Source organism: Rhinatrema bivittatum, chromosome 3, assembly GCF_901001135.1.
Source record: "Rhinatrema bivittatum chromosome 3, aRhiBiv1.1, whole genome shotgun sequence".
NCBI lineage: Eukaryota > Metazoa > Chordata > Amphibia > Gymnophiona > Rhinatrematidae > Rhinatrema > Rhinatrema bivittatum.
The window spans coordinates 201,520,751-201,546,669 of record NC_042617.1 but is presented as its reverse complement, the minus strand read 5'-3'; the positions used below and the strand labels follow the sequence as shown (position 1 = coordinate 201,546,669).

Sequence of the window (25,919 nt, the reverse complement as noted above, 5' to 3'; positions counted from 1 at the left end):
GTTAAGGGATTAAATTCCCCACAAAAGAAGCAGCTTTTGTTTAGGGAACTAACAACATATTGAGTTACGATAGCATTTATCTAAGAGACTCATTTAAAAAGACGTTATGAACATTTGTTAATCTCCCCTCAGTTTCCGCAAAGGTTTTTGGCAGCTAGCAATCCTCGAGATAAATATACAGGAGTGGGTATTCTCATAATGAGGAGATTCCAATGTAAAACTGTCTTGGTCTTTAGGGACCCTTTGGAAAGGTTCATAATAGTACAGATTAAGGTGGGTAATGAAATGTTTATCTTAGTGAATGTCTATATGCCTAATAAGGGGCAAGGTGAATTCTTGTCTAATATTTCAGATGCCCTGGTTACGTGACTAGAGGGATTTATAATAGGGGGGGGGGGAGAGATTTCAATTGAACAAATAACCCTAAATTGGATAATTCTTCAGGAGCAGAAACTCTCACCAGATCTGAAAGACGCAGTTTCCATGATTTCTCTTTTCGATGGCAATTAGTGAATATTTGGAGGATCCTTAACCCCACTACAAAGGATTTCATATTTTATTCTACTCCTCATACCTCTTATACTTGCATAGATTTCTTGGTGGATAGAGGCGTGATATCTAAAATTCATAAAGCTAAAGTGGGTAATAGCACATGGTCAGATCATGCTCCAATAGAAGTGCAAATTCATATATCATTAGTGGATTAGATGTATCCAATTTTCCAGTCTCACAAGGTCTTCCTGCAATTTATCACAATCTGCTTGTGATTTAACTACTCTGAACAATTTTGTGTCATCTGCAAATTTGATTATCTCACTCGTCGTATTTCTTTCCAGATCATTTATAAATATATTGAAAAGTAAGGGTCCCAATACAGATCCCTGAGGCACTCTACTGTCCACTCCCTTCCACTGAGAAAATTGTCCATTTAATCCTACTCTCTATTCCCTGTCTTTTAGCCAGTTTGCAATCCACGAAAGGACATTGCCACCTATCCCATGACTTTTTATTTTTCCTAGAAGCCTCTCATGAGGAACTTTGTCAAACGCCTTCTGAAAATCCAAGTATACTACATCTACCGGTTCACCTTTATCCACATGTTTATTAACTCCTTCAAAAAAGTGAAGCAGATTTGTGAGGCAAGATTTGTTAGAGATGGGTGTCAATTACTGACCCCGAGTATCCGCTCTTCCTCAGGGGAGTCCTCTCAATAGCCAGGCCGTAAGAGAGAATCGAGCTGGGTCCTTGTGGAGGATCGGCCCTTGTGTGCCCCCCATCCCTTGCATGCCCCCCCATCCCTGTGTGGCGGTAGCGGAAGAGGGCTCCCTGTCAGTAGCCTTTGCTTGTCTGCGTACCATGGCCTTCTTGGCCAGTCCGGGGCCACCAAAAGTACTGGTCCCTTGTGGTGTTCTATCTTGTGGATGATTGCGCCCAATAGGGGCCACGGTGGGAAGGCGTATAATAGAGTTTCCTGTGGCCAGGTCTGTACCAGGGCATAGATTCCCTGGGACTGAGGTTTCCGTCTGTGGCTGAAGAAGCTGGCACTTGGGCATTGGACAGGTTTGCCAAGAGGTCCATGGTTGGTGTTCCCCAATGGCTTACTATCAACTGGAATGCTGTGGTCGACAATCTCCATTCTCCTGGGTCTAGACTTTCTCTGCTGAGGTAATCCGCAGTGACATTGTCTTTCCCCGCGATGTGGACGGCCGAGATCTCTTGAAGGTCATTGCGGGGTCTATTTCCAGGGACACCTGTTGGCTTCTGTTTCCTCCTTGATGGTTGATGTAGGCCACTGTTGTGGCATTGTCCGATATGACTCTGACTGATTTGTCTCGGAGCATATGACCGAACCGTAGGCAGGCTAGTCAGACTGCCAGTGCTTCTAGATGATTGATGTTCCATCCCGACTCTTCTTTGTTCCATTGCCCCTGGGCAGTTAGCTCCTGGCAGTGTGCCCCCCATCCCCATAGGCTGGCGTCCGTGGTGAGCAGGATCCGGGTTGGTGAGGACAGCCTCACTCCCTGGCTCAGATGGCCTTCTTATAGCCACCATCGTAGCTGGGTCCGAACTCTGTCCAGGAGCTGAAGATGAATGGTGTAGTTCTGGGACAGCGGGCTCCATCGTGACAGTAGAGAGCACTGTAGGGGTCTCATGTGAGCTCTTGCCCATGGCACTACTTCCAGTGTGGATGCCATGAGGCCGAGGACTTGGAGGTAGTCCCATACTGTGGGATGAAGCTCGCTCAATAGGGTTTGCAGCTGGGTAATCTGTTTTGATCTCCTTGTCGGTGTCAGGATGACCCTGTCTTGTTTGGTGTTGAACCGAACTTTCAGGTATTCTAGGGATTGGGAGGGCTGCAAACAGCTCTTGTTTGTTTTGCCCGCCCACCCGAGGCTTTCCAGTAGAGTTTTGACTCTGTTAGTCGCCTGGTGACTCTCCTCTGGGGATTTTGCCCTGATCAGCCAATCGTCCAGAAAGGGGTGTTGAGGATTCCTTCCTTCCTCAGTGTTGCTGCCACTACCACCATGATTTTGGTGAATGTCCGGGGTGCTGTGGCTAACCTGAATGGTAGTGCCCGGAACTGGTAGTGATGGTCTAGGATCGTGAAGTGTAGAAAACGCTGATGCTCTTGATGGACCGGAATGTTCAGGTAGGCTTCCGACAGATCCAGGGATGTAAGGAATTCTCCCGGTTGTATCGCCCTTATGACCGAGCATAGGGTTTCCATGTGGAAGCGAGGAATCTTCAGGTGGCGATTGACCGACTTGAGGTCCAGGATGGGCCGGAATGTTCCTTCTTTCTTGGGAACGATAAAATAGATGGAATAGTGTCCAGTATTTATTTGTTGTGAAGGCACCAGTGTTATAGCCTCTAAGGTGAGTAATCTGGTCAGTGTAGCTTCCACTGCCGTCCACTTGGAGGGGTCATGGCAAGGGGGATTCCAAAAATTTGTCCAGAGGGATGTGGTGGAAATCCAGATAATATCCCTCTCGAATTATGGCTAGGACCCACTTGTCCGAGGTTATCTTGACCCATCTTTGGTAGAATAGGGCAAGTCTGCCCCCTATGGCTTCTTCCCTTGGACAGGTCAGCTGATTTTCATTGTGGGGTGCGGCTGGGATCTGGCCCCGAGCCAGGCTCCCCTTTTATTGTGCTTGTTCCGAAAGGACTGGCTCTTGCCTGCAGGGCGAGACGCTTGATATGTGCTTCTGTATGGGTTGAAACGCTGTGATCCTCTGCCCCTAGAGGTTTTGGGGAAGGGTCACTGGTTTCTCTTATTCCTGTCTTCTACGGCAGTGGGGATTCACCCCATTTGTTGGCTAACTTTTCTAGTTCACTTCCGAACAGGAGGGTTTCCCTTGAATGGCATCCTTTTGAGTCTCATTTTGGACGATGTGTCGGCCGACCAGCTTTGGAGCCAGAGTTGTCTTCTGGCCGCCACGGCGGATGATACACCTCTAGCTGCAGTGCACACTAGATCAGAAGCAGCATCCGTGAGGAATGATACTGCTGGTTACAGGGCTTCCCTGGGAGTGTTGTTCCTTGTGTGTGATAAGCAGGCACGTGTCACCACGGCACAGCAGGCCGCGATCTGCAGAGACATAGCAGAGACGTCAAAAGACTGCTTGAGGATGGATTCCAGACATCTGTCTTGGGCATCCTTGACTGCTGCCCCTCCCTCGACTGGGATAGTAGTGCGCTTCGAGACCGCGCAGACCATGGCATCCACTTTCGGACATGCCAGGAGATCTTTGGCAGCGGGATCCAGAGGGTACATGGCTGCCAGGGCATGCCCTCCTTTGAATGTGGTCTCCGGGGCTTCCCATTCCAAGTCAATTAGCTTCTGGACAGCTTGTAATAGTGGGAAATGACAGGAGGTCTGACGGAATCCCTCTAGGAGGGGGTTCGTCTTAGGTTCCCCAAAGGTATTTGTGCCCGGGATAGCGAGCTCTTTCAGGCTGTGTGTGACTAGGCCTGGAAGCTCGTCTTTGGTGAAGAAAAACCTCATAGTTCAGTGGGGTTGAGTCCCTGGGGGGAATTCCCCTTCCTCTAGGGGTTCTGAATTGCCATCTGAGCTGTCAGTGTCCCCAAGGGTGGGGCTTCTGGGCGGTGGAGGCACATCTCTGGGCATAGAGGGTCCCGGGATGTTGAGGTCCTATGGCTGAGGCTGTGGCCGTGTTACAGGAGGCCCCTGCTGCATGTGGACGAAGGTATGCAGGCCTTCGAAGAATTCCACTCAGGAGATAGATGCTGGGTCTAAATTAAGAGGCGCTGTGTCCCTGGGGAGCCCCATTTGAGGGAGGCTCCCGCTGGGGGCCACGAGGTCCGGCCTACTGTTCCAAGGAGCTAGATTCTGACACCAGCTGAGAAGGGCCATGGGCTGAATCCCCCAGGGTCTCCTCGCACTGTATACACAGGGCTGTGGCTTCCTCATGCTGCGCAGCTCCAATGTAGCATGCTGGGCAAAGGCCCTGAGCCTTGAGCTTCTTCTCCGGTGGTGCCATGGCTTGTGCGTGTAAAAATACAGGGACTGGGCGGCCTAGTTATGCGCTCCGGTGTGTCGAGGTTTTGCGTGTAAGTTGGATGCGCGCTCAATAAGATATGCGCGCGCTGCTGTGCGCACTGGCCAAACTTATGCGCTCGGCACAGTATGCGTGTGGTTGTGCGCGTTGCTATGCGCACGGCAATTATGCGCATGTCAATGTGCGCACAAGAGCTTTGTTGCACACGGCTCACCTCTGTGCGCACGGGTTGGGATGGCGGACAGGGCGGCAAATATGTCAAAATGGCGACAGCGACCACACAGCCAGTATGGCGACCACCTCTGAGGGTCTCCATGTGGGAGGACCCCCAAATCTGACCGGGGCCTAGCTCTGCTAGGGCTGATCAACCCGGTGGCACTGGTGGTAGCTGACTACCTGTGCGACTCTTCGAACTTCGGAGACCGTAGACTTAAGTTTTCTACCTTACCTTGTCTTGGCATTTCCCGGTCTCGTTCCGGGTGGTCTCCAGCTGCGGGGTGAGAGGGAAAATACCTTCACCGCCGTGCTCGAAGTTGCACCCGCTGCTTCACAGCCTCACCCGTTGCCGGGGGCTAAGTCCACGCCGAGGGTCAGCTGCCGGATCGAGGCTAACCTCCGAGGGATTGCGGAGACTGTAGCAGAGCCGGAGGCACCGGGGGAGGCCCAAGGATGGAGCTGATGGCCCACCGCCGCCAGCGAGGAGGAATCAAAGGCTGGAGTCACTGTAGAAAGGGGAGGGGGCTGTGCTGCAGGTCTGCCGCGGATGGCACGCGTAACAATTTGTGTGCACCGGGCTTTGAAAATTCACCCGAATATAAATAAAACCATAACCAGAGACTTCCATTAGAAAGCAGTATATGAAGAAAAATAAATATACAGAAGAGGGAAAAAAAAAACCCCTTCTTCATGATCAGGTCTATTTTTAACACTTATAAAAAAATCATTTTGAAATAAATATTATAAATGAGATGTTCATGAATTTTGTAATATATATACGAAGGTTAACTAGTCTCTTGCAAATGTTACCTTATATAAAAAATGTATATATTTAAAATTTTATGCTTATGTTATGGCTGCTTGTTCCCCAGTTTGATAGGCTGACTTCATGGCCTCAGTTACAGTAATAATTCACCTAACCCACCTACCATGAATGCTCCAACTTCTGTTCATAAAAAAGCCCTTATAATTTTCTCAGCTGTACAGCTAGAGGGATGTAGGAATTGATTTAACAATATAAATGACTTCATGCTTAGCAACTCCATCTTCCCTTACTTTACCTCCTCCTGAAGATTTCTTTCACCGAGGGCTAGTGTTGCAATCTCTGACATCTCTATATCTGGATAGTGCCCTGCCCAAGCACCAGCATTAGAAACATAAAACAAAGAAGCACAAAAACAAAAAAAATGCAGTGGCTAACCTTAGCTAGATGATTGTAGAGCAAATAAGATTGTAGAGCAAATAAGAGCTTGAAAAGGTGGGAGAAAAAAAAAAAAAAAAAAAAGAGTATGCAGCTGGGAAAAGGTGGAAGAGCATTGAAAGGAAAAACTGCCGGTTTCCAAAGCACTGTTTGTTCTAGCATGATCAAATATCCAAGAAATTTTTGTAGGAATAAATACAGGCTGCATTTTCACAATGACCCAACTCACTAGGGCCAATTTTCAAAGAGTTCAGGCTCCTAACATTTGGAGTTATCCCCCTAAATCGGCACCTTGGAAAATTTACTAGGGCTGAGTGTCTAAATTTAGGTCCTAAAAAGTGGGTGGCTATGGGAACAGAGATAGGGCACGGAAACCAAGTTAGGAGGCTTAGCACTGATGTTCGGAACTAGGCGCCTAACGTAGGAGGGCTAAATCTAGGCAAACGAATAACAGGCCTAATTTTTAAGCCCCTAAATAAATGTATCTGAATTTCCAGCTGAAAACGTGACTCCTAAGTTTGAATAAAAATAGACACCTAACTTATTTTTTATTTTTATTTGTCAAGTTTTATATACAGTCGTTTGGTTTCGCCATCACAACAATTTACATGATTCTGGTAGAGCTATACAGAGGTTTGTTTGCTATCTAAGAGTTGGTGCATATAGATGTTACAAAATACATACAAGATTTGTGAGCACGTATAGGTATTATAAGTGCATATAAGACTTAAAAGTACATCTCAGTGTTGTAGGTCTTAATGTCCATAAGCGTGATAGTATAATAAGTTAGTGTGCATGTAAGGTATTACTTAGGCCTAGATTCATCAAAATGTGATCATTTTTGCATGAATAAGATGTGTGAGAGAGAGAGAGAGAGAAAAACACTCTTTATAAGGCTTGTATAGTAGTCAAATATTTATATCACTATAGGAGAGCCAGCTAGTAACTTGAGGTGAGGTTTTGCTGGTGCTCTAGGGTTTGGGGGCCAGTTTTACATGCAGATTGAGATGTTTGAACAGCACAGTATACTCAGTGAAGATTTGACATGATTTGGAGTACCCTGATAGAGGGTCCATCAAGCTAGGGCGAGAGAACATTGTAGAAATCTCATCTTTGTGTGACTTTCCTCACTCCAAATCATATCAAATCTTCACTGAGGTCTACTGTGCTGGTTGTACGTCTCACATTGCATGCAAAACTGGCCTCAAAACCCTAGACCACCACCAACAACTCACCTCGAGTTGCTAGCTGGCCCTCCTATAGCAGTATAAATAGTTGACTACTATGTGTGCCACACTAGAGACTCTCTCTCTCTCCCCCCCTGCCCAAAAATTGCCTAAAATAAAATGTGAGATATTTATTTCAGATTGCATTTCAGGTATATCACACAGCTTAACACCAGGAAAAAAAGTGTAGTTATTTCCAGTGTTACACATGTGCACTAGCACACGCTACTCTGCGATAACACCCCTCATTTTCACTGATCCCACCTCTTTGCAGAAATTGGTAAAATTTGCATTCGCATTGTGATCGCTACCCAGAGCATTAACGCCATAATACATTTTGATAAATGACCCTGTTAGGGCCCTAAATGTAGGAGCTTAGCTTTTTTTGAATATTGGTCGCATTGAATTTCTGGTTTTAACTAGAATAATTAATGTGAACAAACTAGTTTGATGTAATTACTGCAATAATATGGCTAATAATGCATGTCACTATTGTAGTCTAACAGGCCTTTAATCCCTCTATCTTGTTTTGACTCTGTTAAAAGTGTTTCATATATATATATATTTAGTAAATGTTATTGTACATTAACTTTCATGGGCATTCAGGTCCCTTCAAATGTCTCATGTAAGTTGGTTAGAAACAAAAAGTAGTTCTTTTACCTATTAAAGCGTGGATCTGCATAGGCATCAGGAATATTAAGGACTTCACCTGTTCTTGCTACTTGACCAGCAATACCCTTTTCAATAGAAAATCTGTGGGTGGCAAAAAGAGTATGTTAGCAATAAACTGCCCGAGTGTAAGCATATATGTGGCAGAATCACTATTTACAAGTTCAGTTAGGTTCAATGAGAACTAATCAGAGGTCTACGCAATAAGGGGCGCTCATCACAGCACACAGTTTAACCCTCGGTGGAACGAACATTTTTTGTGCTCAAACTTTACTGCCATTGCAGCAAGGAATTATGGAACAAGAACAAAAAAAATGAGCGCAAAACAATATTTGTTTAAGTTTATGCCCTTGCATGGAAATTCCATTATAATGATGGCATTAGCTGTCACCTCCCAAAGCAGAGAGGTGTGCTGGCTTACCTCGTGTTTTCTTAGCCTTGGAAACTTTACTCCTATTCTGAGGTGGAGTAAAGTTTCCATGGCTAATGTTAGTAGTCTGTGGGCGGAAGCTGACGTTCCGGTGCCAAGACCTGCATTCTGTATTTCATGTGCAAAAAACATGGCTTGTGCAAAAAAAAACATCCCACATGTTTTCCAAGCATAAAATAGGATGTATGCACGCAAAAAATGTTTCTGCTCTAAGCACACTTTCTGGTTTGTGTGCATTTTTTTCTAACTCCTGGTGCATTAGCATACCACATGCTTATTGCATCTAGAGTTTAAAAGAAAATTAGCTTGTGCATTGAGAAACTGTACACTCAGCTTTTTACATTGGCCTCTCAGGTAAAAATACGCACTATTTGAAATATAGAAAAAATACAATATTTAGTGAACATTCCTAGAAATTGTACATTTCTAAACTAAGCTACAACTTTTGTCAGTCATTTTACAACAGTTAGATGTCAAGCATTTAGCCTACACGAAACTTTGTCCCACTTAGGTGAGTCCAAACAAATAAACCAAAGCATCAGATCAGCGTAGTGTAACTTGGATTATGTGAGCCAAATTACATTCTCATCCCAGTTTGGAGGTGTAAAGGAATGGAGGCTGAATTTAATTTAAACTGGTTCATGTATCTTGAATATTCAAACGTTATAATTATAATAATAAATGCCAATCATTCCATTTTAGCAGAATAAAGCAATATGCAATTAAAACATATACATCTGTCCACACACATCAAGACGGTAATTTTGAAACAGTTGCACGGATTCACATGTTTGAACATATGCTGACTGATGCCAAAGGACGCGGTCATATAACATACTCGAGTATATGCGCGCATGATATAAAATAGGCTGTACAAGCATATATGTGTGCACAATTTTATATGGACGAGCACATGTGCATGCAAATGCTGCCTCTACCACGTAAGTGTGGGGGTTTTAGAAGACACAAGTGCCGATACAATTACCAGTTTGCCTAGTTCATTCCCAGTTCACCCAGGTACAGGTTAGGACTTCCTGACACCCCTAGTTAACTAACCTACCTTTTACCCTGTTAGCCTCATCCCTTAAAACCCCGCTAACCTCTTTAGTTGTTTTGTTTCAGGATTTACATGCTATCAATAGCAGAAATAAAGTTACGTGGGTAGGGACCCCGGCGTGCGCTTGTGCGTGCAAATACTTACATGCAGATTTCATTGAGAAATCTAGCAATGTCCAAGCCCCTTCTATACCACACCCACGATCTGCCTCTTCTTGGCAAAATTTTTTTGTGTGCACATACTGGGAGATACATGTGTACTCGCACGCTTCTTTATAATCCATGCGGCCCATGCCGGCCTGACTTTGCTTATCTCTTGGTTTTGGCATGTGTAGGGCTTTTAAAATTTGCCTTCATATGTACATTACGGGGCCGATTTAAAAAACCTGGCGTGTGCAAATCCCGGAAGATATGCGTGTGGCTGGGCCGTGTGTGCGTCGAGCGCATTTCCAGAGCAGCCTGGCCACGCGCATATCTCCCGGTACATGCGGAAGTGCCGGGTTTCTTAAAAGAGGCGGGGGCCAGCGCCAGCAGCTGGCCTGCATGAAGAACTTACTTCAGCACTTCAGATCAAGTAGGTTTAAAAGCAAAAAAAAAAAAAAAAAATTAGCTGAGTTAAGATGGATTTAGAGGTCAGGGTGGAGAGGGAAAGAGGGAGGAAGGTTAGTTAGGGGGATAGGGAACTGGGCAAGGGCCCGATTGCGTCACTACGCGTGTATTGCAAAATCCCCCCTTGCACGTGCGAGTGGGCACCTGCGCGCGTCAATATAAAATTGGGCGCACAGGTGCGCGCGGATATCAGATTTTATAACATCCACGTGTTGGCGCATGTGAATGTTATAAAATCGGCACATCCATGTGCTTGTGCTGGGAACCATGCTTACACGGATGCCTGCACATCCTTTTGAAATTTAGCCGTATATGTTCTTTGTGCCTATTATTTGTTTGGGGTATAGTGGGATAAAATAGCATGTGTATTTTTGAAAAAATATTTATTTCATTTCATTTATTAAAACTTAATATCCTGCTTGATAAAACTGTTACCCAAGCGGCAATACATTAAAAAAGAACAATCAAACATTTCTAATAATTAAATATAACAAATAATAAAACCCAAACAATACAAAAATCATATTTTAAGACAAAAATAAAATAATTCAGATAAAATGATAAAACAGAAACTTAACAATGCAATCATCAAAACAAAATCCATATTAAATAACCTTGCTGGAGTATCAAAGGCCAACACACCAAAACATAGTTGAACAGTGACAGACAAAAATTAAATATTGTGAAATAGTATAGTTTCCCTGTTTGCAGTACTGTAGGAAGGAAGGCTCGGGTTATTTCAAGTTATTGTATGAACATGTCTATAAAAGCTTGAATATCTCTCTGAAATGTGTCAGGCACCCAGGATTTAGTTTTGAATTGTACCAACAGAGAATATGGTCCTTACTCATATAGCTGATGTCTCTGCCTTCTGAAGAAGCCTTAATAAGGTGAAACAAAATATCTTTTGTTGAGAGGAGACTTAGAGGGGAAATTCATTACAGATGGATTATGCTGTTATCAAGGAAAAAGGCATGCGGTTGCAGCAATAATGTTAAAGCTTAATGGCAATGAGATTTTTGGAAACTGAAGATTGGACCACTAACCGAAAGTCTTTCAAACACCATTTTGACACTTTCAAAAAAGTAGGATAAATATCTCAATTTATAAGAATATTTTTTCTAAATGGTATTTTAAGGGAATGTGGTTTTAAATTTTTGATTATATTTCTAATAAAATTCATGTTAAATTGAAAAAGTTGTTTGTACATCTTGGGATTTAGAGATTTGTTATATAATTACCATTAGCATTCTTAATTTTCCCATTTTTTTGTCCCTACATTGAGTCTGGAACACTTCAATATATTATTAATTACTGCTCTTCTATATTAGTGTATACACAATTTAACTGTTTGCTAAAGGTGCATGAATAATGTCTATTTCATGAAGCATTATGGATAATACATGAAAGTTCATATGGTAGAATTTCATTGCTTCATGGCTAATGATTGATAATTAGAATATATCCTGGGGGTTTTTTGGTTTATTGGTTTTGTGTGTCAATTACAACTCTTATTGACTTCCAAAATGGTTTTGCTTTGAATGAGGTTAAGAGTTCTTCAGACTATGCCACAAGCAACTACATTACTAAACTTCCAACTTAATTCATTCAAGACACTCCAATGGGGTTGACAAAGGCAAAATACAAATGGGGTAGATTTTTAAAGTTATGCGCGGGCGTAGATTTATTTGCGTAACCTGGCGTGAACAAATCTACGCCCGATTTTATAACATGCGCATGCTGCCGCGCGCATGTTATAAAATCCAGGGTTGGCGCACGCAGGGGGGTGCACAATTGTGCAACCTACGTGCGCTGAGCAGCCTGCCTCCATTCCCTCCGAGGCCGCTCCGATTTCGGAGCGGCCTCGGAGGGAACTTTTTTCCGGCCCCCATCTTCCCTTCCCTTCCCCTACCTAATCCACCCCCCAGCCCTAACTAACCCCCCCCTACCTTTGTTCAGAAACTTGCGTGCGCCAGCCGGCTGCCGGCACGCCATTCCCCGGCCCGGGGGCCTCGGCCACACCCCTGGCTGGCACCACGCCCATGGCCCCGCCCCGGAACGCCCCCGAATGCCGTACCGCCCCCGACATGCCCCTGACACGCCCCCCCAAACAAAGCCCCGGGGCTTTGCGCAACATAGGCGCACCGGCATGCAAGTCCCCTGCGTGCGTAAATCCGGCTTTTAAAATCTGCCCCATAGGGAACAAATCTGAATAGCCCACATTGTTGCACAGTATGCCTTCTTTGGTAAGTGTGTACTTTGCAGCTAACTCTCAACGAGAATGTACTAAGGTACTGTATCTGAAAATTTGCTAGAATAAAAGCATAAGAAAGTAAAAAATTAAGAAGTGCCCATTCTGGGTCAGCCTAAGATCTATCAAGCCCAGCATCCTGTCTTCTGCAGTGGCCAGTCCAGGTCAGAAGCATCTGGCAAATGTCAAGCACTCCCATACTTTGTGCCTGCTATTTCTTTCAGATATAATGGGATAAAAATAGCATATGTAATTTTGAAAATGCCAAATGAATATTCTGTTTTACTCCCTTTCCCCTTGAGAACACCTCTTTTTAATCCAGCCACAAGTACTTGAAATGTGTGTACTTTTAGTCATTCTGAGGGGGACAATTTTCAACCAGAGCAATTTACCTGGGCAAATATCCTTTTGAGAATTATCCTCTAAGTATAGCATTGAAGATACATTTTAAAAAGAATGTGCAGGTATCCATGTGTGCGTGGTTCCCAGCAGGCACACATGGACGCATCGATTTTACTACATGTGCACGTCACTGCGCGCATGTTAAAAAATACGATACCTAGGCCACATGTATGCCCGATTTTATAGTGGAGCGTGCACATGTGCACGGGTTCCAACTTGCGAGTGCAAGGGGAGTATTTTGTAAAAAAAATGCATGGTGATATGATTGGGCCTTTGCCAATAAAGGAGTGGACTGGGAGGGAACTTCCCTATCCTCCCCTAAACTAATCTTCCTCCCTTTTCCCCTCTCCACACCGAACCCTAAACTCACCCGAATTATCCTAGTTTTTTTTGTTTTAGAACTTACTTGCTTGATGGAGCAGGATTGATGGTACTGTCCCAGCCGTTCCCGCCTTGCCTCCTTCCCACCCAGTCCCCACCCCCCAGCCTGCCCCTTTTAAAACCCCAGTTCTGCACATACTGGCAGAAATGCGCATGGCCAGGCCGTTTTGAAAATGCGCCAGCCACACGCAAATCTGCAGATATTGGCGCGCGCCTAGCTTTCAAAATCAGCCCCTTAGGTGCGTGCCTTAGGGCCTGATTTTAAAAAGGTTTTATTTGAGTAAATACACTTTTGAAAATTGCTACGATAGCAGTTTAATTTACACACATAATTCTTTTTGAAAATTACTCCTCTAATGCCTGAATATTCGATGGCCTGTGCACGCAAATACCAGGGGATACGCATGTGGCCAGGCCCTGCACGCGCCAAGTGCATTTTAGAAAGGGCCTGGCAACACGCGTATCTCCCGGTACTCACAGAAGTGCTGGGCCAGTGAAAAGGGGAGGGCCGCAGGGCAGGGTTTGGGCAGGAAGGGGTGGGGCACAGCCGACCAGGACAGCGGCCATTAGGCCTTGTCCCAGGGAAGTGTGTGCCAGCTGCCGGCCGGCGCGTGTGTACTTTACAAAGACCCGATCACGTCGCCGTATGTACATTACAAAATTCTGCCCCTTCCTGCACGCACAATATGTGACCCGCCCACACATGCGTGCGTCTATAGTATTTTATAAAATGCACGCGGAGATGCGTGAATGTTATAAAACTGGCACATGCATTTGTGCGTGCTGGGAACCACGCGCACATGGGCACTCGTACATGGGTTTTAAAAATGACCCCTAAGTGTAAGGACAAACCAAATTTGCTCAAGCAGCTCTCAGTAGTAAATACATTTTATATTTTGTAGCAGATACATCAGCTGTTTCAAAAGAATCATAAAGGTCATTTTAAAAGCCCTACACGTGCCAAAGCTGGGAGATGCACACGTCTCGGACTGGTGCGCACCGCAAGGATTTTAAAAAGCGCCCGAGTTCGCACATATCTCCCAATGCGTACACAAACCAAAATGTTTAAAAAAAGGGGTAGGGCATGGGCATGGTCTGCGAGGGACATAAGTGTTCTGGGAAGTTACCTTGAAATTTGCACATAAATATATTCATGCAGAAGCATACGGCAAAGTCCCCTGCCATGTAAGTTTACTTCTGCTGTGGATGGCATTTAAGTATTAAAATTTAAAAAACTAGGCAAGTCAGTGAGGTTTTAAGGGTCAGGGTTGAAAGGGTAAAAGGGAGGCTAAATATCGGGGGGAGGGGCAATTAGGGAATCTGATCCATTAACTGGGCGAACTGGGAGCAAACTGGGACAAAGCACTATTGCGCCGGCACGAGTTGTTTTTAAAATCCACCCCACTTACGTGGTCGAGCCAGCATTTGCACACATGCATGTGTCCACATAAAATTGTACATGCATGTATGCACTTATAGGTGATTTTATATCATACGCGCATATGTTATAAAATGGCCACGTTTCTGGGCGCAAGCCGGCATACACACCTACATGTTCACCCGTGCAACTGTTTGAATGTTACCTTCATAGGATCTGATTTTAAAAAGCATTTACACGCTTAAAAATAGGTTTTACATTTACCCATGTAAGTGGGTTTTGAAAATTGCTACAATATATGCCATTGAATTGTCCATGGGATTTACTCTCATCAATGCACTTTACACGGGTAAATGGCTTTTGAAAATTGCTATGATAGTAAGTTACATTTAAGCGTGTAACTTCTTTGAAACGTCACCTGTAAATGTGATGGTACAGCAGGTGGTGGCAGAACAAGACCAACCGACCCATCCAGTCTGCCCAGTGATTCTGTCCCTGTTGCTAAAGTATCTGTCCCACCGGAGGAGGAGTCAGGATGGCTCCATGAGAGTTTACCTCTCCGTTTGCCTCTGCCATTTTTCTTGTTGTTTTTTCAGTTTGAAAGTTTCCTATGCCATCCAAATGGAAGGGTGGAGCTTGGATCTTTCCTCCAGACCCTAGTTTCCCTTTGAGGCAAACGACTATCATGAAGTGTGTTTCCCCTAACCCTGAAGCTGCGTGGGCCCATACCCCCATTGCTGAGGCAGGAGCAGATCTGTCTTAGGCTGGGGAAGAAGCATCATTGAGCCCGCTGGATTGTCGTCTGCCCCCCTGGAGAGTGTGGTTGCAGCAGCGCTGATGTCTCCAATGCACTCGATGATGACCTCATCGGGAGCATTTCGATGGAGGAAGCTGCCGACATTAAGAGATCTTGCTGCGACTGGAGAGAGCCGCGAAGGAGACGCCCAGAATTTGGGCACATCGGAGCAGATAATCTCCCATTTTGAATATTCTCCAGGGGTGAAATGTCTCAATACTGAGCAGGTTGCTGGTGTTTCTGTGGCTTCTGGTGAGTCAACTCGGGGTAAGAAGGTATTTTTACCACCTAAGCTGTTGTTACTTTGGATGCATTGTGGGACCTGACTGTCAGCTTTTCCTCCTGAATAGTATTCTAAGGTGGACTCTCTGTCTCAAGAATTGGGGTCCCTTGCTCAAAGCTCAGCAGAGAATATCACTGGAACATTCAGAGAAAATTGGAGTTCTAGAAGCCGCTGTTTCTAATTTGGAGTCTGTGAATGCCACCATGATTCAAGAGTGCGGGGTCATAGCCCGTAGACTGGAATTGTGTGAAAATCATTTGAGATCCCATAATTTGTGATTTACAAATTTTCCCAGAGTAATGGGTGAATTACCCCAAATGCCTCTTAGGAAGTTCTTTCTGGACATTGTACATCTCCCAGTCGAGTCTATACCTGCAATTAAGAGAATATATTTCCATTCAAGAAAATTTCTAGCCTGGGAGGGTGCCCCTCAAGCTTCTTTGGATTTGTCCAACTTAACTTAGTTTTTTGAATCCACTTCTATTGAGATAATTGAGAGGGCCACGTTATTAGTTTCTTTTTTTCAGTGAGCATAATGCGTCTTTCATTACGAAAAGTTACTTTAAAAAATGTGGTGGATTTTTTGGGGCACTGTTTCAGGATTTATCCTCAGATATCCCTGTAAGTGCATCATAAAATTTGGAAACAATTCTTACATATTTTTTTGTACCAGAACAGCTTAAATCTTCTATTGATGGGAAGAAAATGGCTATTTCCCCAGTGCTTCCTTAAATTAGTCATTTTTTCTTTTTCACTTCTGCATCTCCTGTGTTTCTCTCCTCCTTTTCCCTCCCCCTTATGGTTGGAAGGTCTAAATCAAAGATGGTATTATATTTATTAGATTATGTTGTATGACATATTCTCTTATTTCTTTTTCCTTGTTAAACTCTTTAAGTTTCTGTGCAAAGTTTTGTTCTTTATAATTTTGGAAAATCATAAATAAAACGTTTAAAAAAAAGTTATCTATCCCAGCTGCTAGCCATGGGATGTGACCAATTTGAGATATCATTACCTATCCAGGAGAGCTTTTTTTTTTTCATTTTCTTCTTCAGCACTCTATCATCTTGGGTACATGAGCATATTAAGATTCCCTCTCCAGTTTACACCCCCTTCCCATGTCTAGCCACAAAGCTGTTGCATGAAAATCTGGCCTCTTAGGTGTCCTGCTTAGCCTGCAAGATTGACCCAGATACATGAGCACCCACTTTTCTGCTACAGCTCTCAGTGATTATAATGAACAAGTGAAACCAAATTATAGCACTTACCATCGAATAGTCTTGTCATCCTCACTGATTTTTCAATCATGCTTTGGGATGCAGGGTTTTTTTTTATTTTATAAAAGCAGATGACTCAGGTAAACCTCAGGTGGTGAGAAACATATTTAAAGAAAAAGCATGACAATTCTTTACAACTAAATGCCCCAAATGCTATATGATTCTTAGGAAACGTTTAAAAATGTTTTTCTTTGAATAGCACATTCCAGGTAATTCAACATTTTACATTAAAAATTTCAGTTTCCAAAAATGTTACAGTGCCATTTTCTAAAATCATCAACACCAAACCATGTCATGTTTTAAGAATGATGCTATAACACCTCCAACTCAGTCTAAGGAGATGGTCCTTATCAAAATGTCTCAAGATTATGGGTATGTATGTGTGTGCTCCTACCTTATTTCTTTGGTCTTCTTGAAGACAGGTTTGCCATCACTCTCCTCCCCAATGTCAAAAAGGTCTGAATACAGCTCTTTATTCTTGTGGTCTACCTGGAACAGTGCACAGCGATCTGCATTCACCAGGTTTTTTGCATATATCTGTGGGGGGGGGGGGGGGGGGGGGGAGGTGAAAAAATAGGATGATGTAGTTCCCAGCATTCAAGCAAATACATTTTGACAACTGGTCTGACTAGGAGTCAATCAAAAGTACATTATAGGGCCAGCCTGAAGGTTCAATTACTCTTCTGTTCACTGCCATATAAGAGACGTGAATATGAGTCCTGCGCCGAGCTGATCCTCACGTTTGCCAACAGTTTAAAAAATGTGTGCTGCATTTCCCAGTAACTGCCTTTTTAGAGGCAACATAGCTAGCCAGCACATAGAGGAGGTGATATGCTCTGCACACGATGTTAAGGGAAATTATAGCACTCCCTGAGTGCATTTCAGAAGAGGTTTCCCCTCCTTACTTCAGTCAATAAGGGAACCAAGAGCGAGTGGAGCATATTCCCAGAGCAGTTAGGCTGCAGAATGGACAAAGATGGATTAGCACGACAACCGCACTGCCTAAAACGAGAGTTATCATTGATTATCATGATCCTTACAAAACAAAACAAAAAAATTTCCTTTTGTAGCCCGACAGACAAAACTATGATTATGCCAATTTATTTACATTCACTTGTTAACAAGCAAAAACATCTACCCTTCACAATAACCCAGATTCTGTATTATAGCCGAGAATGCAAATTTCCAAGTTAAGTGCTGTCATTTCACAAAATTAGGAAATAATTTAAACTTCATTCTGTAGTTCAGAGTTCTAGTAGCCATGTTGGTCTCCGAGAAATCTAGTTGCATTGCAAGGAGTTATAATTCACAAATTATCCAAAGATGTTTTATATGAGCTTTAGGTGCCACGTAGGTCTCTGAAATAGGGACTTAAGCAATTTATATACATGATTATCTATAGTAAGTTGACCCAATAAAAGGTATCTCAGTGTAAACAGGATCTGGTTAAGGCCCTATTCAAACCATTTGACTTGGTTCCTACATACAGGAACTGGACTCACTGGAATGAGTTGTCTCGTTCTGTATGTAGAGATGGCACATTTTTTAAAATACAAGACTTGGCAGATGATTCATTTCCTGCATATTGGGTCTCTACTAAGCGAATGGCAACTGATATTTGGGTTTTTCCATAAACAGCAAATGCTGTAAAAGGGGATAACTGGGAGATACCCAGCAGTGAGTAAACAACTTTGCATGAACGAAGAAAATCAGGGCCACCGCAGATGCACCACTATCACCCTCTGCTTTGCTGCAAAGAAGTTATTCATTTGTGCAAGGGGTTATTGTGCAAGGGGTTATTTTTCTCCAAGAGGCCTCCATCCTAAATACTTTTATTCCTGCCTGAGGATTCTACTTTCTTGCCTCTTACTCTTTCATATTCAATTTACAGAAAGTATGAAAAAGTGTCAGGAATCAGATTGCAAAACGTCCGGGATGGCATAGAGTCCAACAGGATAAACATCCTACGTGAAACTAAATACAAAATTGAATCTTTATGGGTAGAAATCCCTTGTGTGTCGGGGAAGACTTTAGTAATAGGGGTATATTACCATCCACCTGGTCAAGATGGTGAGACGGACAGTGAAATGCTAAGAGAAATTAGGGAAGCTAACCAAATTGGTAGTGCAGTAATAATGGGAGACTTCAATTACCCCAATATTGACTGGGTAAATGTATCATCGGGACACGCTAGAGAGATAACGTTCCTGGATGGAATAAATGATAGCTTTATGGAGCAATTGGTTCAGGAACGGACGAGAGAGGGAGCAATCTTAGATCTAATTCTCAATGGAGCACAGGACTTGGTGAGAGAGGTAATGGTTGTGGGGCCGCTTGGCAATAGTGATCATAATATGATCAAATTTGATTTAATGACTGGAAGAGGAACAGTGTGCAAATCCAAGGCTCTCGTGCTAAACTTTCAAAAGGGAAACTTTGATAAAATGAGAAAAATTGTTAGAAAAAAACTGAAAGGAGAAGATACAAAAGAAAAAATGTCCAAGAGGCATGGTCATTGTTAAAAAATAACATTCTAGAAGCACAGTCTAGATGTATTCCACACATTAAGAAAGGTGGAAAGAAGGCAAAACGATTACCGGCATGGTTAAAAGGGGAGGTGAAAGAAGCTATTTTAGCCAAAAGATCTTCATTCAAAAACTGGAAGAAGGATCCAACAGAAGAAAATAGGATTAAGCATAAACGTTGGCAAGTTAAATGTAAGACATTGATAAGACAGGCTAAAAGAGAATTTGAAAAGAAGTTGGCTGTAGAAGCAAAAACTCACAGTAAAAACTTTTTAAAATATATCCGAAGCAGAAAGCCTGTGAGGGAGTCAGTTGGACCGTCAGATGATCGAGGGGTTAAAGGGGCACTTAGAGAAGATAAAGCTATCGCAGAAAGATTAAATGATTTCTTTGCTTTGGTGTTTACTGAAGAGGATGTTGGGGAGGTACCCGTAATGGAGAATGTTTTCATGGGTAATGATTCAGATGGACTGAATCAAATCACGGTGAACCTAGAAAATGTGGTAAGCCTGACTGACAAACTGAAGAGTAGTAAATCACTTGGACTGGATGGTATACACCCCAGAGTTCTGAAGGAACTAAAAAATGAAAATTCAGACCTATTAGTAAAAATTTGTAACCTATCATTAAAATCATCCATTGTACCTGAAGACTGTAGGATAGCAAATGTAACCACAATATTTAAAAAGGGCTCCAGGAGTGATCTGGGAAACTACAGACCGGTTAGCCTGACTTCAGTGCCAGGAAAAGTAGTGGAAAGTGTTCTAAACATCAAAATCACAGAACATATAGAAAGACATGGTTTAATGGAACAAAGACAGCATGGCTTTACCCAGGGCAAGTCTTGCCTCACAAATCTGCTTCACTTTTTTGAAGGAGTTAATAAACATGTGGATAAAGGTGAACCGGTAGATGTAGTGTACTTGGATTTTCAGAAGGCGTTTGACAAAGTTCCTCATGAGAGGCTTCTAGGAAAAAGTAAAAAGTCATGGGATAGGTGGGGATGTCCTTTCGTGGATTGCAAACTGGCTAAAAGACAGGAAACAGAGAGTAGGATTAAATGGACAATTTTCTCAGTGGAAGAGAGTGGACAGTGGAGTGCCTCAGGGATCTGTATTGGGACCCTTACTTTTCAATATATTTATAAATGATCTGGAAAGAAATACAACGAGTGAGATAATCAAATTTGCAGATGACACAAAATTGTTCAGAGTAGTTAAATCCACAAGCAGATTGTGATAAATTGCAGGAAGACATTGTGAGACTGGAAAATTGGGCATCCAAATGGCAGATGAAATTTAATGTGGATAAGTGCAAGGTGATGCATATAGGGAAAAATAATCCATGATATAATTACACAATGTTGGGTTCCACATTAGGTGCTACAACCCAAGAAAGAGATCTAGGCATCATAGTGGATAACACATTGAAATCGTCGGTTCAGTGTGCTGCGGCAGTCAAAAAAGCAAACAGAATGTTGGGAATTATTAGAAAGGGAATGGTGAATAAAACGGAAAATGTCATAATGCCTCTGTATTGCTCCATGGTGAGACCGCACCTTGAATACGGTGTACAATTCTGGTCGCCGCATCTCAAAAAAGATATAATTGAGATGGTGAAGGTACAGAGAAGGGTACCAAAATGATAAGGGGAATGGAACAGCTCCCCTATGAGGAAAGAGTAAAGAGGTTAGGACTTTTCAGCTTGGAGAAGAGACGACTGAGGGGGGATATGATAGAGATGTTTAAAATTATGAGAGGTCTAGAACAGGTAGATGTGAATCGGTTATTTACTCTTTCGGATAGAAGAAAGACTAGGGGGCACTCCATTAAGTTAGCATGGGGCACATTTAAAACTAATCGGAGACAGTTCTTTTTTACTCAACGCACAATTAAACTCTGGTTTTTGTTGCCAGAGGATGTGGTTAGTGCAGTTAGTGTAGCTGTGTTTAAAAAAGGATTGGATAAGTTCTTGGAGGAGAAGTCCATTACCTGCTATTAAGTTCACTTAGAGAATAGCCACTGCCATTAGCAATGGTAACATGGAAGAGACTTAGTTTTTGGGTACTTGCCAGGTTCTTATGGCCTGGATTGGCCACTGTTGGAAACAGGATGCTGGGCTTGATGGACCCTTGGTCTGACCCAGTATGGCATTTTCTTATGTTGTTTTGCCACTTTAAAAAGGCAGTGTTACTCTCACTGCAGCACATCATGACATTTGCCTTTAAAAAGTACTTTTATAGACTTTTCCTGCTATGCAAAGAATGGTATCATTCACTAATCACACTTGCCCTTCTTTGTTACACATGGCTCACTTTCATATTCTACTGCAGATATTCACTACTTGTACTTTCACTTTATTCATACACCCACACATATCGATCATGTTTCCACATCGCTAAACCTAAGAAAAATGATACAAGAAAATTACTTTTAACAAAATGTTATGCATTTACTCAAAGAGTTACAGATCAAAAATAATTAATTTTAGCTTTTATGTCAGTTCCTTCCAGGATATAGCCAAGACATGTGTTTTTTGTATGTTGGGGGAAAAGATGAAGCTGTTTGTTCTGGAGCTCCCAGAAGCATGGCTGTGTTTCCAGTCTCTTATGGAGGTTCCTCCCTCCTCTGGCTCTTCTTTGCTCCTCCATAACAGACTGGAAAAAGAGAATGAGAAATCACAAGGGACACACCATATAACAGTTCAAAGAAAGTTCAAAGCAGGATATGAGTTGGCATATACAACTCCATGTCCAAAAGGGACATCTTTTGCACTCCAAGTTAAAAATCTGGCAGAGGTAGCTGCATGGTCCTCTAATCATGTAAACAAATGATGAAAGTAACATAACAGAAATGGAAGCACAATCAGAAAATAAGCAGGAAAGTGAATGCTAAAAGCATTGCACAAATGCACATTTTCCTCATTCAGCAGAAGTAAAATTTGGCATGGAAGATTAACGGGAGGGAGAAATGAAATACAGAGATGGAGACATGGAGGGTGAGAGAAAATAAGCAAAGACAGCTCAAGTGAAGTGAGTACCACAAGGGAGTAGAAGCAACCCAAGAAATAATGGGCAGACCCAACTAGCTGTGACCTCTCTGTGCTCCACCCACCCTCTGTCTCCCTCACTTTCTCTCTGATCCAAAGATATAGTGTCAACGCCTAGAACTGTAGAAGGGTGGGCTCTAAATTTTAAAATAAATAAATGAATCAACTCTGGCATCCTCTGGTCCATGTCTATGTGTTGTTTCTTCTAACAGGAAGAGAGGAAACATCACATACTCCATCTGTACCTCATTCTTTACTGGCTCTTGAAACAGATAAAGATGAGGAAGATGGGTGGTACCACAGGCTCTTGCTGCTCCTCCCTGATTCTGTGTGTCCTTCCATACAATATGGGCAACTACTTGAAGGTGGATGTGCATTTAGACTTTACAACAAGGCTTCCCAAACATTGGATCAGAACCCCAAATGGGGTCACTAAACGTTAAGCTGCGGGTCACAAGTGCCTCAAATAGCAGCACTCTTCAGGCAGCAGCAGCAGTATTAGTAGTGGAAGCCAGCGTGGGGCATGTAAGCCAGAATGTGCTCATAGGCCCCGCATGCCTATGAATAAGAGAAAGGCCCTGGCATGAAGAGAGAACCAAGCTGCTGCAGGGCCTGTGAGTTTACACTATCCCACAGACCCTGTGCTGCCTTTCTATAATAATGCTGCTGGCCCTTGCAGATCAATTTGGGCTTGGGATCAGACATGAGGGGAGGGGGAGGGAATGAGTGTGCATGAGCTGGTGGAGAATGCCACTGCTTCTCTTTCCTCACCCAGCACTGAACCTGCCCATGAGGAAAATGTTGCCCCTGTCATCAGCCTGCCCTCTCTTCCCACTAGTTGTCATCCAGCTTTGGCCCAGGGACCAAAGGGAAATATTGCCACTGACTTTGGTCATGGGATGTTTGGAACAGCTCTTTGAAGGGAGCGATGAGAGGCAGGAGGAGGTTGGAGAGTTGGATAAGATGAATAGGGCCTGGCTGTGGAAGGCAAGAGAGGGGAAAATAACAGATCAACTGGGGGATATAAGAAGAGCAGGGGGGATGAATAAGAGGGGTTGAGCTGGGAAGTTGAATGTTAGAGAAGGGTTGGAGAGGAGGCCAGGAGGTGAAAGAGGAATGGGGGGTGAGACATTAGGGAGGGAATAACAGAGAATCAGTTGGGGGTTATAAGAACTACTTAGGGGTAGGTGAGTATCAGCTAGGGGATGAATAAGTGGCTTGAGGGGATGAAAGAGGCGATGGGCTTGGAAGGTGAAATGAGTGGAGTTTGAGAGGGGATATGTTGGAGGGGAGGAGGTTAAGAGAAGAGGTTTTCTGGAGGGAGTGGATGTCAAGAAAGGGTATCAGCTGGAGTACCTTGAGCATGAGGAGTGATTTTTGGAAGGGGACTGCATCCTTGCTAATTTGTTTGACTTATCTTCTGGGCTCATGTACCTTTTCAAATGCTAAAATGGGGTTATCCTGGCTCAAAGTTTGGGAAGCCTTGCCTTACAACTAACAGTGCCTGCACCGTGTATATGAACAGATGGGCACCCCTTCCACAATAGACACTCCCAAGGTAATGAGCCTAAGGAAAGGTAATGTAAGACTTGAAGAGACTAGAGATATTTTGTAAACATAGCAAGACATATCACTCATTCTCTAAACAGCCAGATAGTGTTGGGGGTTTTTTTTTTTTTAATATTTTGCATACAGTAGGGATTTGTACTTAAAGCAAGGAACTAATATTACATCACAGCACATAAAACAGTCACAAAGGACAGAGACACAAGCAATGGGTATGTGATGTGGCAAATCTGGATGTATGTCAGAAAAAAGAATACTAAAAACAAACTCTAACCCACAAAAAGGCAAACAAAGCTGATCTCCTTATTAATTAAATAGGACCATCATATATGGGACCTAGCTGAATTGCTGTGTAGATCCTTGAATTTTAATCATTAATCCAACCTTCCATATTTTTAAAATATATTTTATATACATGATAAAATTTAAATTGTCCATAAACCCTAACAGTTAACTGAAGCTTCATCGATACTAGCCGCCTTCACCGCAGGTTGAGCCCTTAGGTTCTGGCGGCTGGCAGGACTTGGGTGGGTCCCAAGGATGGTAGCAAGAGCAAAAGTCCAAGGGCACGCCAGGGTCAGGATAAGCAGCAGACTGGAGATACCAGGAAAAGGCCAAGAGTCGGGGCAGGCTACCGCAAGTGTAGTCAGGTTCAAGACAAGTGATCAAGTCTGGGCAGCAGGCAAATAAGGTAAGGTCCAAGGCAAGAGGTCAGTACCAGGAGATCAGGCCAAGGATGAACGAAGACACACGAGGAGACACTGGATGAGACTAGAAAGATGCGATGAGGCTGGACAAGATGGCTGGGCAGGGCAAGCCAAGGCTGGACGAGACAGGCTGTGCAAGGCAAGCCTGGACACAGGAATACTGGAACACAGGATTACAGGAGCACAGGAACAGCTGAATGAGAGAGATGTGGTTAGTGCAGTTAGTGCAGCTGGGTTCAAAAATGTTTTGGATAAGTTCTTGGAGGAGAAGTCCATTAACAGCTATTAATCAAGTTTACTTAGAGAATAGCCACTGCTATTAATTGCATCAGTGGCATGGAATCTTCTTAGTGTTTGGGTAATTGCCAGGTTCTTGTGGCCTGTTTTGGCCTCTGTTGGAAACAGGATGCTGGGCTTGATGGACCCTTGGTCTGACCCAGCATGGCAATTTCTTATGTTCTTAAAATGCAGTACACTAGGCAGGAGATCAGTTGCTGAGGCATCAGTGGGTTATCTGGGGGTGGTTTAAATAGGGAGAGCCTGCTGATGTCATCAAAGGATGCCATGGGAATTTTCCCACTGTGGGCCTTTGAATTATTGATGCAAACTACGCGAAGGTGCATAGGGAAGCCTAGAGGAGGAGCCAGAATATGGCAGCATCCGGCGTCGTGTGCCACTCTTGGCGGCATTCGTCTATTGGCGGCATTCCTGTCACAGAAAAAGGTCAGCAATATCTGGGGTGAGTGTGGTGGGTCATGAGGCTGTCCCATGAGCTGCTAAATGTAACAGATGGTCTTTGACAACAGAGAAAGTTCACTTAGCATCTTACTTACTGCAAACAAAGGAGTGAAACAGGCATAATTTAAACCATCGGTAACCAATCCAATCCTTTCACCTATATGATTGGTTGAATGCAGCTTTCAGAATCTGGATGGCTATGCAAATACTGGAATATTACACTTTATCACAACATATTATTCAACTTCCTCATTTACCACCTTTGGGGAGTGAGTGTGGACAGCGGAACTTTCATCTGCTGGTGGTAAGTCGGACTTGCTGGGAAAGAACGCGTCAATCTTGAAAAAAATGTCTTAAAAGATTAAACTATTACTGGTTGTGTATATTGTGTGTTAGCTTTTAAGACTAATATTTGTTTGCTAGTGGTAAGAATTTTGTGTGTATAGGGAAAATATACTATGGATTAAATTTGGGAGCTATTTGTATGTATTAGAATTGTGATTTTGCAAAGGTTACTTACTTGATCTGAAAAGGTAAGAGTACTGGTTCCTGGACAACTAGTCACTAGTTTGATTCACACTTACCCCTACTCCCCATCTCCCACCCACCCCAGTCATTTTGTTGCATATCTGGACCCTTA

The 25,919-nt window shown here is 43.3% G+C and overlaps 1 protein-coding gene across 3 annotated transcripts in view; it reads right to left on the bottom strand.

The window, feature by feature from the left end:
• PDE10A (phosphodiesterase 10A) overlaps positions 1–25,919 on the bottom strand; it is a 748,737-nt gene that overhangs the window by 154,044 nt on the left and 568,774 nt on the right. For all 3 annotated transcript variants that reach the window (XM_029594115.1, XM_029594117.1, XM_029594116.1), the window contains 2 exons: positions 17,090–17,232; positions 7,827–7,919 (listed from right to left, as the gene is read on the bottom strand). In XM_029594115.1, the coding sequence (XP_029449975.1) occupies positions 7,827–7,919; positions 17,090–17,232 (236 nt within the window). The remainder of the gene's footprint in view (positions 1–7,826; positions 7,920–17,089; positions 17,233–25,919) is intronic.